The following is a 14,289-nucleotide window of genomic DNA, read 5'->3' on the forward strand; positions in this document are numbered from 1 at the left end:
CAAAAAAAACAAGCTCCATCCAGCTGATGAAGTTTAGCAGGGCCTGGTGATAGAATTTGTCTTGCTGTGGTAACGTCGGTTCTGCTACACTGACATTTACCAGCCTCCTGCAGAAGGGCTTTGTCACATTGTGTTTACAGTATCAAAGCAGAATGCAGAGCTGCAGACCTCGGGGATCTAAACTTTACACAGCAGAAACTGTCTGGTCTCGTCATGGTTTCTGGTCCTCTCTGTCCTATCTGGATGCCAGTTAGCTTGACAGTTTGCATGCCTTTAACCTCGGTAGTGTAGGCAGGATAGAGCTGCTTGGCTGCTTCTCATCCGGTATCGTTTTCATACACCGACTTCCCCTCCTCTTCTCTCTTGCCCTCTCTGTCCCCTGGTCCCCGCCTCTGCCTTAATGAAGAGGGTAATCTGCCATGAATAATGAATGGGGATTTGTATGTGTTATGGTGTGAACACTTGTCTGGTTCTCATTATGCATCTATCAGGACGGATCACGGGTTCAGGGAGTAGAGCCTGCATCTGCTTTTCTCTCTGCTTTTGTTCCAGGCTTTAATGCAGACCATGCTGAATGGCTTAGAGTGTTGGAACACTATTTAAAGACACACCTATAAGCTGTTTATGTTCCCTGTCTTTGCCTGTTGATCTGTTCAGCCGTCTGTTAGACATCATGCGTGTGGACAGTCGTGCTTTAATTTTATTTAGGGGCCATGCTCACAGCCACACTGGGAGTTAAGCATATTTAATTATTCAAAAGCTGCCATGTCTTTACCAGTCGAATCAACCAGTCACAAGTAACTCAAAATGACAGCAGTGTCAAGTGAGATAACAGCTTTTCAATACTGTATTGGTGCCACATAGCTGAACAGCAGTTCTTAATGGCATGAGTGCTACACAATCTGCTTGCTAGCCAACAGCTAATAAAACCAAAGTATCCAAATTATAATGTTACGCAAAAAATGCTACAACTGCTCACTTAAGCCATAAGCAGCAATTTTTTAATATAAATTCTTACTTGATATTCTTGAATTCTTACTTAGATAAATTGTAATTGTTCTGTTGATGGACTCAATTGATCAAAGAGTCATTTCAGTGCTGGTCTGTTACATAGATGGCACTAAAATGAGCAAGACATGTACATTAGCTTTTTTAGCTATTGTCCTCTCTTATGTATTAAACCTGTATCATAATATTATTAGATGATTAATTTGGATTTAAATGTACAGCAGTAAATATATCATGCGGTGATTTTATGATGCTGTGACCATCATGAAAAGACACATCATTGATCCTGATATTACAGATGTTTATGACACCCACTGTGTCCAAGCCACCAGGAAGGGAGATATTAATCAAACCCAGCAGAGCCTGTAAAAACACTTTCACTGCTTCGCACATTCATTTTCAAGGTGTCACGAGGGCACCCTAACTGTGTCTCTGCTCCCACTGTAAATACACAGCATGGGGTCAGGCTAGTCAGGTCAGAGCGTGGCTGTATGGTTAGAAACATGTCATAACCTCATGTACAGTCTCTTTGTTCTTAATGCCCCAGCCCTGTTCAGAGGAAGGGGTCATGGTGAGTTCCTGATGAACAAGCAGCTGGTTTACATTATTGTGGTTAATCTGGGGTCAGCTTTTGTTGCCCCTCGACCACAAAATCGCCCTGTCAACCTCTTTCATGGGAACAGCATCCTTTAGAGTGGAGGTGCAGGTTCTTTTACCAACTACAGGTTTAATAGATTTGGATGAAAGTGTTTTATTTAAATGTTAACAGATTCATTAGCTTCTATCCCACAATAAATTTCATTACCAGAGCCTGTTGTTGCTTATCCCTGCTGTGTGAATACGTAATTCACATACTTTATCTCTACACTTTACAATTTCCTCAGCATTTACAGAATTTGCAGCATTTTCAAAATGACTTTCCAGTCTCTTTTTCCTGAAGCTGTGTTCAAAATTGCCACCAATCTCTAGATCAGCATGATCCAGCGGAGACAATATCATGCTAACAAGATTCAGCCCCACATGTTACCAATGCAAACAGCAGGCTCACAGCTTGCCTAATGAATCTCCTGGTGAACTGACCCTCTTGGCCTGTTGTCTTAATGCACCCCAGATGCTTCAGTCTCTGTCCTTCAGCTTCCCAGGTCTACTCTCCCACACAATTACCCATTCAGCAGCAGCTCTTAATGGCTAGTTTAAAAATACTTGGGATAATTTAGTTAGTGCTCAAGTGTGGCCTGTTTTCTGTCTTGATGTCACCAGACAATGCGACAGTAATGGGAGTTCTGGTGTTGCTCTGACACTGACCCAGTGGGACTCCTGTTGCCACTGTGGTTTCCTGTCACAGTCGTCATTGCTTCACTCTCAGAAGAGGGTTGTAATCACTTCTTCTCAAAGAAATTGGATTTACGAGGGTTCATCTGCTCTATCCAGAGCAAAGTCCATCAACAAGTACAGGGTACCAGATGAAGACAAAGAAAAGAGAGAAAAGATTTGTCCAATTGCTCTGCCTGATTCCTTACTTCTAAGAATAATTTCTCTCTTATTTCTTTATTTTCATGAGCTTATTCTAACGTTGAGGTACTCCAGCTCAACTGTCAATCCTTGCTCCTTTTTGCAAATAGGTAAAAAGTTTTCCAGCCTTTCTCTGTCATTTCAGTCTATAAGATGGGTAAAGTTATATTTTTGTATGCTGGCACCACAGAATGGAATAAGCTTGTTTCTTGATTAAGGAAGAATCAAACAAACATACTACGTTGAAGCCAAAGGCTAAACAATGACTGCTGTCAACAGGATGAGGTTTTTGTTTTGCCTTTTTTTTCTAGTTTTTAGTTCGTAATATTTCTTAATGTCTGCCTCTTGACACACTTACCAAACTCAAAACAAATAATTTTAATGTTGTACCAGATTTCTGCTTTGAGTCTGGTGTCGTGTGTGTGATTTATTTCAGAACATTAATGATGAAGATGTAGAAAGTATCTCAGATTTTTCTACATGACAAACTGATGTTTTGGTGTGACATAGTGGTTAAAGGTTTATTGGTTTAGAAAAAAGATGAAGATGCTCTTTATTCACCTGTTCATGTTCTTGTAAATATTTTGCTTGCCAGAATTCTTCTCATAATCCTTTAGAAGATGAGAATACAGGCCATGTTTATAGTCAGAAGACTGGAAATGGGGCATCTGATGTCACTTAAAGATGACCCATTGGGAGTCAATTGCTCTTAATAAAAAAGAAGCGGCCATTTTTCCGGGTCAGCTACTGGTGAACTGTGACCAGCACTATTCTTTAAGAAATTACAAACTACTGAGGCATCATCTTGGCACTAAAATCAGGAGCTGTTCCTTATTTTTAATGTTGACAATAATTGATTCTCAGTCTAACTTGCTTTTCAGTGTCAGGGCAGGAATTATACCATGGCCAAACGGTCAGGTATAATTCATGTGGCTGTAATGCCCCGTCTAAAATTAACCACCCACACAGCCAGTTTGGCATGCCCTGCTCAGAAGTGACAGATATAAATAAACATAAACAGCGTTTCCCAGTGTGACAGTAGACACTAGACAGTAGCACGACATTTCTCCCACTCCCGCAAATATATGTGTAATGTTAACATAACTATTAAAAGCTAACCCGCTAGCTAACAACAATTGATCTTATGAGATGAGCACAAGCAGCTAAGCGCTGTAGAGTGGAAGCATTCATACACGTGTTTTAAAGTTTACCAGGATATTTCTTAGGGCAGGGCGATGCATGATGTGTAGCCTCACCCCCAACATGACAAATAAACTACTCTTAAGATAAGACACACCAAGCAAAAAGCAACAGGAGAGCGCGAGAGAAGCCATCGCCAACTGCAAAGCTAAAGTAAATACCAGCAGATCCAAATAGCTTGTAAACAACCGTGGGATTAGCGAGAAAGTAGCTAACAGGAGAGAGCTGAGGTACTTGAGCAGAAGTAGTGTAGGTTTAAATGTACACCGGATAATTAACCTCTGTAATGAAGGATATAGCTAAAGTAACAGGGTTGAGAGCAGCAAAAATGCTAACAGTAACAAAGACGCTGGAAACTGGAAATGAAACAATATGCTCACTACAGTACATCAAACCACAGCGTCATTTGGGAAAACTGCTGTATTACATTATCTTTAGCCCCTGAATAACATTTATTGAATTTCATTGATGTTATTGTTTATTATATTTAAATACTTTAGTTCTTTGTATGTTTTTGTATTTCGCTGATTGAAATTGACCTTTTTTCACACTTTCTAGTCTCAAAAAATGAAAAATGTTTTCATATTCAGCTGAGTACTGTTTTGTCCTCACACAATGTAATTTCGCTCATTGTTATTGCACTATTGATTTTGGCCTTGGGGCCCCACATTTTGACTGTGATGCCCCAATAAATTTGTATTTATCAAAGGCCAAAGTGGCCTTGCCCTAAAAATGACTTAATTCCAGGACTGCAGTCTGGCTTACTAATGAATAGACTTTGATCCAGTTGTATGGAGAGTTTGTTGCAGACTAATTTGCCACTTGTACAGTACATTTGTTTGAGACAATGTTTTCTTATAATCCTTCACAAAGTAAACAAGAATGGGTGCTTTAAATGAGGTATGCAACCGTCTGATCTCCTGAACATACAGCTGTAAGAGCTGATAAAGGCAGCCCCTTCATGAGGGAGGGCACTGATTGAATCAGGCTGTTATAGTTGCCCTACAAAAGGAGGCACTTAGATCTCTGTCACCAAAGGACAAATTATTCTACAATTCCCCTTTGGAGGGGATGTTCCACGCTTTTAATTACCCTTCTACTTCTTCTGGACACAGACCCATCAGGAAATCGGCTGCAAAAATGTTGAAGGATTCCTTTAAGCCCAATATAATTAATTGCCCCTCTAAATAGATTAGCAAGACAATCTAGGCGAGTATTTCAATCCATTAAGCAGTGTCATTTGTAAAAATTACTTTTAATTACATAATAATGGTAATGATCCCATATTGCTTACAGCTGCCAGAGGTTGAACCACTGACTGTGCTGCTTGTGCACTTCTACAAGGGGTCATGAAGGTGCTCTGAACCAGACAAAGCTGCTCTCTCTGCATCAGAGGTCTGGTAAAAGCAATACTTTGAGGTGTAAAGCTCTGCCTGCTGTTCCCTTCTTTGTGTAGTGTTTTCATTTTGCGGTTGAATAGAGGATCATATATCTGACTACCTTGTGACCTGTGTTTCCATCATCAATCAAGCAGAGACAACAAAGTGGAGAGGAGTTAAGTTTTGCTTGTTGTTGGTACCTATGTCTTAAGTGAAAAATGTGAAAATGAATCATTTGTTACTTGCCTTTTAAAAGATGAGTTCATTTAAAATGCAAAAACAATAAACAGATTTTAAAAAAGCTATGTTGATGAAATACACTGAGATTTTTAGATATCAGACTCTGAAAGTTGTATCACCTTCCAAATACAACTGAAGTGAATAATTGTTTTTTCTGCTGTGTTCAAAGAATATACAAATGGAAATAATTACAATTGGAAAACCGACAATAATATGTCTTACCAGAAACAATGTCCCAGATACTCAGGACAATCCACAGATCTCCATTATAATAGGGACTCTTTTATCTGTACTCTGTGGAAAATGTTGGCAGCGAGGTCTGTGGATTGTCCAACATACAGTGAAGGGCCATTGTTCCTGGAAAGTCAGAGTCCTGCGCTGGGAGCACTGAAGAATAAAGTTCACTCCATTATGTCAGGGTGAAGGGGGATGTCTTAAAACCTCAGCAAAAAAATAAATCTATCTGCATGACTAAATACCAGTAAGGGTAGGCGAAAAAACAACAAATTAGAGAAAAAAACCAACACAAAGTGTCTCCGTAAGATTTTAGGCCACCAACAGCATCAATGTTCCTATGCATACATTCCTTAAGGCTCCACTAGAGAGATGAATATCTTTCTTCCAAAAGACATGCCCTCATTTTGTTGGGTGTTGTGGTGATGGTGATTGAGGTGCCATCTTAAAACAAAATCTACCATACTGTAGGTGTTCAGCTGGGTTGAGTTCAGGTGACTGTGAAGGCCACAACATAAGTCTGTTTAGTCCTGTATTGAAGCATCTTAATAAAACTTGATTCAGTCAGCAAAATCCTAATTTATCTTCAGTAATCATTTGAAGAACCACCTCTTCTGAGAGTACTTACTAACCCAATATGTCCTTTATCTCTACTTTTGATTATTTGTTGTAACCTTTATTCTTGAAAACTTCCTCTTGATCTACTGTGGATAGATTGTACCTTATTTGCACGTTGCCAAGGACAAAAGCATCTGTCAAATGAATGAATGTAAACATAAATCTGTTATGTTTTGTTATGTTTTTCTACTCAGTTTATCAGGGTTTTCCTTTAATGTGTCACCTGTCTGTGTTTTTTTCCCGTTTTTTTTGTAAGTTAGTTACAGTGACTCTTTCAGTATTATTATATCAAAGGGCTGCTTGTGAAAAGGGTCAATTGGCATCGTGATCACAACCTTTCCCATATATACACCTAAGAATAAATACAGTGAAGCACTTCAAATTAGTGACCATCTGTTCTTTATAACAAAACTAAGCAAAATGGACAAGATGTCTAACAAAGTGAAGATGCATTATGGTGCCATGCAATTGTACGTCACACCTCTGCATTGGTGACATGATGATGATTTGGCTGCTCTTTCTGACACCCTGTCTCAGTGGTTGCAGCACATACAAGTTTCTCTTTCACTCTTAAGTGCATCCTCTGAACCGTCTTGTCTGTCTCCTCCTCCCTGATGTACACCACAACATTTCTGGGGCTGCATTGTCATGCAATGGCCCCTCAGGATTCACCCTCAGATGGTCAAGCAACAAAAGAGGGGATTCTTTAAGACTGTGGTCAATGCGGAGGGAAAGGTAGGACAAGTTCAAGTAGGGTACACTCATTTAAAAAGAAATGTTTGGCATAATCACTTGATAAGGGACTAAATGTAAGCGGTTAGTTGATGTAAACAAAGAAATTCATGTTAGTCGTCAGGGCAAAAACACATTAAACTAAAGGTTACAGTCGTAACCATGGTTCTCTGATAACATGAGCTGTTCTTCACTCCTTTTCTTTGTTGTTTCTCTACATCTGTTATTTGTATGTTCCAAGTCCACATACGATGCTGTATGAATCTCAAATTACAATAAAATTTCTGGTAAAGTCAAATTTTGTTACAGTTGAGGAAGCCAGTTGGCATATTTGAAACTTTCCATAATGAACTGTGGTGTCCCATCAGCAAGTTTAATAACATTAAACTGAGGCTGAGGGCCATCTGTCCACAGACTTCAATCCATTTGTACCGATTTGTGATGCTGTCCCAATAAGCAGACAGACAGGCAGGAGTGAACTTTTTGGATGTTAATTATTTTTAAAGCTGCATTAAGTGACTTGCTGGCCACTCTGGGACAGAGCATTTAAATATTATCACTGTTTGAAGTGGCCATGTCCTGTGTGTTAACAAACTGTCTGCTTGATGTGTAAACAGGCATTCATTTGGAGATGTTTGTGGCCACCTAATCAATGTCCAATATTCACTCTCCTTTTAGCTCTCCACCAACTCCCAATTTAAATATCTGGCACTTTTATCTTTTCAGCGAGTGCTACAGGCTGTAAAATCGAAACACTCAGTTGAAAGATGCTAAAAAGCTTTTCACATATTAATTGTTTGTATTAAATGTGGACTACAGCAGCATTGACACCTTGCTGCTATTTGAACCTGTAACTTCAAGACCAACCCGTCAGTTCCTTTTACCTTTTAGTAACAGAAAACGTGGACAAAAACGTGATGGTAAAATACATCATTTAACAATTACCTACCCCTTTGAGGAATCAAGCATTGTAAACCAATAGGTCTGTACTGAAAGATGATTAATGTTTTCCTGAAATTGTAAATGGAAAGCTTAGTGCGGTTGCAAACCCTCCTGGATCTCTTTAATGATACTCAATTAAGGGCACTATTGTTTTTCGTAGTCAGCTCAGCTGTGGTCGGTCCGTGACAGTGGTGATCTGACTCTAGAGAATAATCGTGTAGATACTCTCCTCTGTGAAAATCCCTCAAAGCTTTTGTTTTGGTTCAGGTTTTGGCCTTTGTCTCTCCCTCTCTGTAAATCACAGTTAAACTTGCCCAAGGCGCTGTGGGGAGGAGAAAAAGGGGGGAACCGTACCGGCACAGAGCAGCACTCCATTTATCCTGTAATGATAGTGAAAGGGGAGAGAGAACGGCCCCAATGGGTCCATGTACAGTACGTAAAGGAGAGTCTCTTGTGGTTTTACGGATAGATTTAACTACAATATGGCTCTCTGTTGCCGCAGTGATGGACTGCTATTAACATGTTGTTTTCCCGAAGGAGAGGAAGTCTCTCAACCTCCTGTACCCACTGAGGTGAGGTTATACCAGGTCACGCATGCTGCAGGGTGCGTACCACATAGTGAGCTTATTATCAGTACAATTTAATGACACCTTACTCAATCTGGACTGGATTAGTTTTATGCTAGGAAGTGCCATAATTGTAATTATTACCACCAGCATCTGTGGTTTTAATCCAGCATGCATCTGCCATGCCTGTGGTTCTTTATAAGTCTGGAAAGTGAAAATACAGTGCACTGCATGAGATCAACTGACAAGACTAAGACTGACTTTGGTTCAATATAACAATGCATTATGTTTTTTTTTTTTTCTTTTTGACTCACTTGACCCTCAAATTATTGTAAACAAAGATAGAATCAGAGGGAAGAAACAGAGAGAGGGTTATGTATTCTTTCTGTTTGCTGAAGGGAAGGTGTGTTTTTTTATACAATATAAATTAATTCCTCATTTTGTTGGCAGCAATAACAAATCCTCAATAGAAAGTAAATTAATTGCAAGATTTACTATTTTGAGATGTTTTTTTATTTTTTAATTTGGCAATCACTAATCCAGTTTTTATGGCTTGATTAGTGGCTTTGTGAAATGTATTGATCTGTTAAGATGTAATGGTTGAAGCTTTTGTACACCGTTTTAAATTCTGTTAAATTTTTGTTATTAATGATGAAATTAGGTAAACCAAAGGGGTCCAAAGAAAATATTATTAAGAGGGCTTTGCTTTTTTTTTTTTAAAGTGTAAGCGCATAATGTTCAGTGCCCCTCCCTATCCACAGTCCCTTAGAACAGTCATTTATATATAAATCACAGAACAACATTCCTCTAAAAACATGAAATCACATCATTGAGAAAAACAATATTAGCCTCCCTCAATAAAATAAATGGAGTTCTTGGGTACTGTTATTTTGTGCTTGTTCGTCACATTACGGGGGCAAAGGTCCTGCATCAGAGCTTCTGTCACATCGAGTTTCCATCAGGTCCCTGCCTCTGTTTATACTGGCATTCAATTAAGGCAAGTTGTTCAAGCTGGGCCAGCAGTGAAAACCTCCAGGCTGCTGCAAGTCTGAGATACACATGGGTCTTTTAAAGCAGTGTTTAGGAGAGTTAATGATTTAACCCTTGGCTTCAGTCAGGGCGTGTTAATGTGGTTGGAGCAAGTCAATGACTTACTGTAGGAGAGATGTGAGGAATTTTCTCTTCCTGCTCATTTCTTATTTGTCTGTTCCTGATGAGGAGCTCATGGGATGTAGGAGTTGGCAGATCCTTAGTTTGGCTGTAGATTGGCTGTGGTAGGAACATTACCCTACAAAATCAAAGTCCAACAACAGCGTGAGTACTGAAACTGAACTGAACTGTACTGAGACTGAAATGACCTGTGTGCATATCCAATAAATATTATGTTCCTTGAGCATGCTGGTGGCCTTGAGGTCTAAAGGCTGACCATCTAGTTGCACCATCCTCAATTCGAGTCTAACCGGGGCTTTGTAGAAAGTACAGAAAAAATGATTTAAAATACTTCTGCATAGGCTGATGATATGTAATTTAAGACAATTCATGGGTGCATTTTTGTTTTATATTAAGAAAATGTTTGTCAGCATTGAAACGCACAGCGTTTCTCGGCTGTGTAGTTGTCATGAGAAACAAGCCAACTCAGTGAGGCTTGTCTGGTCTAATGCCTTGTGCCAGTGTGTCTAATCAAGACAGAAAGTCTACAGTGTATCTGTGGTGTGCATCAAATTTTATGACCACACATAAAAACATCATCAAAATGCTTTGATTTGCATATTCAAGTGCCTTTTTACATTTTTTGTTATCTTCAATAGCTTACATTTGCTTTCATAATGTACTGGATGACATCCTCTTCATATTCACCATGGGCAGATTAATTCATGATTTACAATTTATGTCTCCTCGTCTGTCCGTGTCTGTCTGTTTCTGTCCAGATGCGAGGGAGAGGACAACCAGAAGTTTCTCCGTCAGCGGGGTGGTCAACTACACCTCTCTCCTCCTCAGTAAAGAAGACAACATGTTGTACATCGGAGCGCGGGAGATTCTTTTTGCCCTCAACCTCACTGATATCAGTGCAGCCAAGCTACAAAGAAATGTAAGAGCCGAGTGTCTATAAACTGCAGTATCATACACAGTATAATGCATCAATATAAATGTAGTTCGAGGCACAATATGAATATAGTTGATATTGTAGGATTCCAAAAGTTCATTATTCCTACAGTATGAGTCTGACAGTGTTTCTCTCCTTCAGCTCACATGGAAAACCCCAGAGAAGAAGAGAGATGAGTGCAGTTTTAAAGGCAAAGACCTGCAGGCAAGTGAACTGCTGGTGTGAAAAATGAAGCAGCTAAACTCAGCTGGCTCAGACTGTATTTACATGACTGCAGGTTTGCCTCTTTGGTCAAGTTAACCATTGTTTGCTTGGCACTTTTGGAAACAGACCCAGGGCAGAACTCTGGAAATTTCCTGTCAAGTTGTAACTTTCCACGCTAACAATGGATTTTTCCCTTCCTTTTAAACAAACTTTTCCTCTATTACACTCTATCGTTTGTAAGCTTGCCTCACTACCACTCTTATATGTAAACATATTGACCTAGAACCTTGCAAATTTCTGATTATTTATTTGGTTGGAAGGCAGCAGGAGGAATTGTGTTTCAATAACACAGTTTGCAGTAAAAACTGTTTGTAAACTGCTTTGCTGAACTGTCTACAATTAATTTGTGTCTTCTATTCAGTTTTTATATTCACTTCATCAGTGTAAAATCAGCGTATAGTTTGGTGACAATAGTTAAAAAAAATCTGAACAAAATCAGCCTTGTTTATCTTTGTAACTGCAACCTTATTACCTATATTCTTTTACAGTATGTTAGTAGCTGTGAAGGATTTCATTCATTTTCTACCATTTTCTAATACAGACGGATTGCTTCAACTACATCAAGATTTTACTACGTATGAACAGCACTCATCTGTACGTGTGTGGAACATATGCCTTCAGCCCCACCTGTGCTTACATAGTAAGTGTTTATATGAAAGAGTCCATCTGTTACAATGTCCTGCTGTATGCAGCTCCTCTCTACCTGCGCATGTTTTGTTTTGCGAGGATCTAAAAATCTGTGTTATTGATTGTTTTATTTAGAAAAGTTGATTACCCCTGGTGCAGGACTTTATATGTGGTGTTTATTTATTAGATTCTAGAGGAAGAGCATCTAAAATCTGATGCTGCTTCCTGGCTCTCAGCTCACTTATCTGTCTGGCCAAGGCCCATGCCCAGCTAGATACAATATACTGCATGTGCATTATTTTATTATCTCCTGTGCCAAAGGGAAATGGATGAAAATATTTAATGCATGTAATCAGATTATATAAGAATCGACCCAGTTTACAATCCTTTTCTACAAATCTTTTTAAGCCTTTTAGAAGAATCCATAACAAACATACAAGGGATGACCTGTGCTTCAACTTTACCCAAAGACTGACTGACCACCTTTTCACTGTGGGACTCACAGACAGCGGTCACTGTGTTTTTCCAATAAGCATTTCAAATGTTACGTGTGTCTGTGTTCTCCAGAACACTGCAGACTTCTCCCTCGTCAAGAGTGATACTGGTGAGGTTGTTACAGAGGATGGACGAAGCCGTTGCCCATTCAACCCTGAATACAAGTCCACTGCCATCATGGCAGGTAGGTCCCAGTATGGCCATCAGCTGTCGATAAAAATCAAACTCTGTTTATTTTTTTTATTCATGAAGCCGCTGTGGGAATCGGTAAAGTAACTAGATGCAGGTGGTTGATATGGAGACAAGTGGGGTTATAACCTCTGGATTTCATTATTGCGTATGACGCAGAAGCCCATTCCGTTGTGGAAAACACCGTGATTATGCTGGTCTTCTTTGCTGTGTTGCAGATGGAGAGCTGTATGCTGGTACAGTCAGTAATTTCCAAGGAAACGAACCCATCATTTACAAGAGTTTAAGCCAAGGAACTGCTCTAAAAACGGAAAACTCACTCAACTGGCTTCAAGGTACAGTGCTTTGGCTGGAAGCCAACACTCTTTATTATATCTTAATATAATAAAAAAATTATATATATTACTTAGTATCATGTCTTAAATGAGATGAATGACATTCTAAACAGTTTGCATCAGATATTCTGTATGAGAAGTCACCATTAGATATTATGTAGATGAAAAGTGTTTATCTGCAACGAGTCTCTGCTGCAATTGAGTTTTCCATTTGGTGTGTCGATGTAAGCGGGAAAAGGGACGTCTGCCCCTGATGCCTGAATTTCACATACTGTAGGTTGACAGTATTGTTCACGTTTTTCTTTCAGACCCGGCCTTTGTTGGCTCTGCCTATATACAGGAGAGCCTGCCCAAGGGCAACCTAGTGGGCGATGATGATAAGATTTACTTCTTCTTCAGTGAAGCAGGAAAGGAGTTTGATTTCTTTGACAACACCATTGTGTCACGCATTGCTCGCGTGTGTAAGGTGAGTGATGCTTGAAGGCAGATAGTCCATCTAAAGGGGCCTTTTCCTCCTTGAGCAGCATCTCCTTACTGCCCCTCCCATCACTATAGTAATCAATCAGACCGGCAAAGGGGTTTATTTGTGTGTTTGTGCATTTCATGTGTGTCAGAATATGCTCCTATATATGTATATGCTTCTTGCAGACTAAATATGACGAGTATAGCTCAGCCTTTCTGGGCAGTGACGCAGATTCTCTTGTTACAGAAAAACATTCCTCTTGCATGTTTCCCTCTGTTTGATTCTTTTCTCCAGATCCTCTCCTCCCTCAATTCTTATCGTGTTTCACCAAATATTTGTGTTCAGACAGGACTCAGTAGCCAACTGAAAATGGCTTAGGATTACTGTAGCACAAGATCCATGCACAGAAATGGATTATCACCTGCTGAAATACTTAAACCCAGGGCTTCTCAACTAAAACGCAGACCTCACACAGTCTTTGTTAATATTTTTTAGGTTCTTCTTAGCTCTGCAAACATCACAACATCACAAACCAGTTCTCCAGATCAGATGACTGCTTGTTTCTGTGAAAACACTCAGTTTTATCACGGTCCAAGAAGAAGATAAAATACTAGCTGACAGTCTGACATTCACGTCAGAGAAATGAACTCAGGTTAGAGCTGTTGTCTGAGGACAGCCAAGATGTTTCGTCATTATTATTGATCACAACTATTTTTTAGGAATTTACGTGGAGAGCTAGTATATTTTCTTATTTTCATTCCTCTCCAGTTGTGTGTCTGACAGTCATCCTGCTGTCAAGAACTGGCAAGACGCCTCATACAGTGTGTGCTTCAGATATAAACCCCAAGGTGGTACCATAGCATGTCCGGCTGTGAATTGCAGGCCTGTTTCAGTCAGACACTGCCCACGGGGTTGAATTTTCTTCACCTCAATGCAATTATCCACTCCGTTTTTTCATACATCCAATTTAAAAAAATCATTCCAGTCGACAGGGTAATAGAAATACTGACTCGTGTAGCATGTTGATGATGGGTTTTCTCACATGATGGTTTAAATATGTGCTGAATATGAATTGTCCTGGTAAAGATTATCCATAAAGAAGTGAGTAATGATGTGTCCTTCTGGCAGTGTGCCTCCCAAACAAATATGAAACAAACAAAAAAACAGGATTTAAACATGTAGAACATAACAAAGCTTTAAAATGATCTGAATGCTCAGAAGACAGGCGGTGTCAGTTCTTTTTAAGCAGCACAGTACACTGATCCCTGTTAAAATAAATAGTTACTTTAAATGCCATCCTATCCCTATCTCTCTATGCTTATTTGACATATTACGTTGGCTGCAGTCCCACTCTTTGTTGTTTATTCAGGTGTTTAGTACA

The 14,289-nt window shown here is 39.5% G+C and overlaps 1 protein-coding gene across 1 annotated transcript in view; it reads left to right on the top strand.

Moving 5' to 3' along the window:
• The window catches only part of sema4ba (sema domain, immunoglobulin domain (Ig), transmembrane domain (TM) and short cytoplasmic domain, (semaphorin) 4Ba), a 42,270-nt gene that overhangs the window by 20,388 nt on the left and 7,593 nt on the right, over positions 1-14,289 (top strand). Inside the window, exons 3-8 of the mRNA XM_070830791.1 lie at positions 10,360-10,520; positions 10,677-10,739; positions 11,341-11,439; positions 11,994-12,105; positions 12,329-12,445; positions 12,754-12,911. Of these exons, the coding sequence (XP_070686892.1) occupies positions 10,360-10,520; positions 10,677-10,739; positions 11,341-11,439; positions 11,994-12,105; positions 12,329-12,445; positions 12,754-12,911 (710 nt within the window). The remainder of the gene's footprint in view (positions 1-10,359; positions 10,521-10,676; positions 10,740-11,340; positions 11,440-11,993; positions 12,106-12,328; positions 12,446-12,753; positions 12,912-14,289) is intronic.

Source organism: Pempheris klunzingeri, chromosome 5, assembly GCF_042242105.1.
Source record: "Pempheris klunzingeri isolate RE-2024b chromosome 5, fPemKlu1.hap1, whole genome shotgun sequence".
In the NCBI taxonomy this organism is placed as follows: Eukaryota; Metazoa; Chordata; class Actinopteri; order Acropomatiformes; family Pempheridae; genus Pempheris; species Pempheris klunzingeri.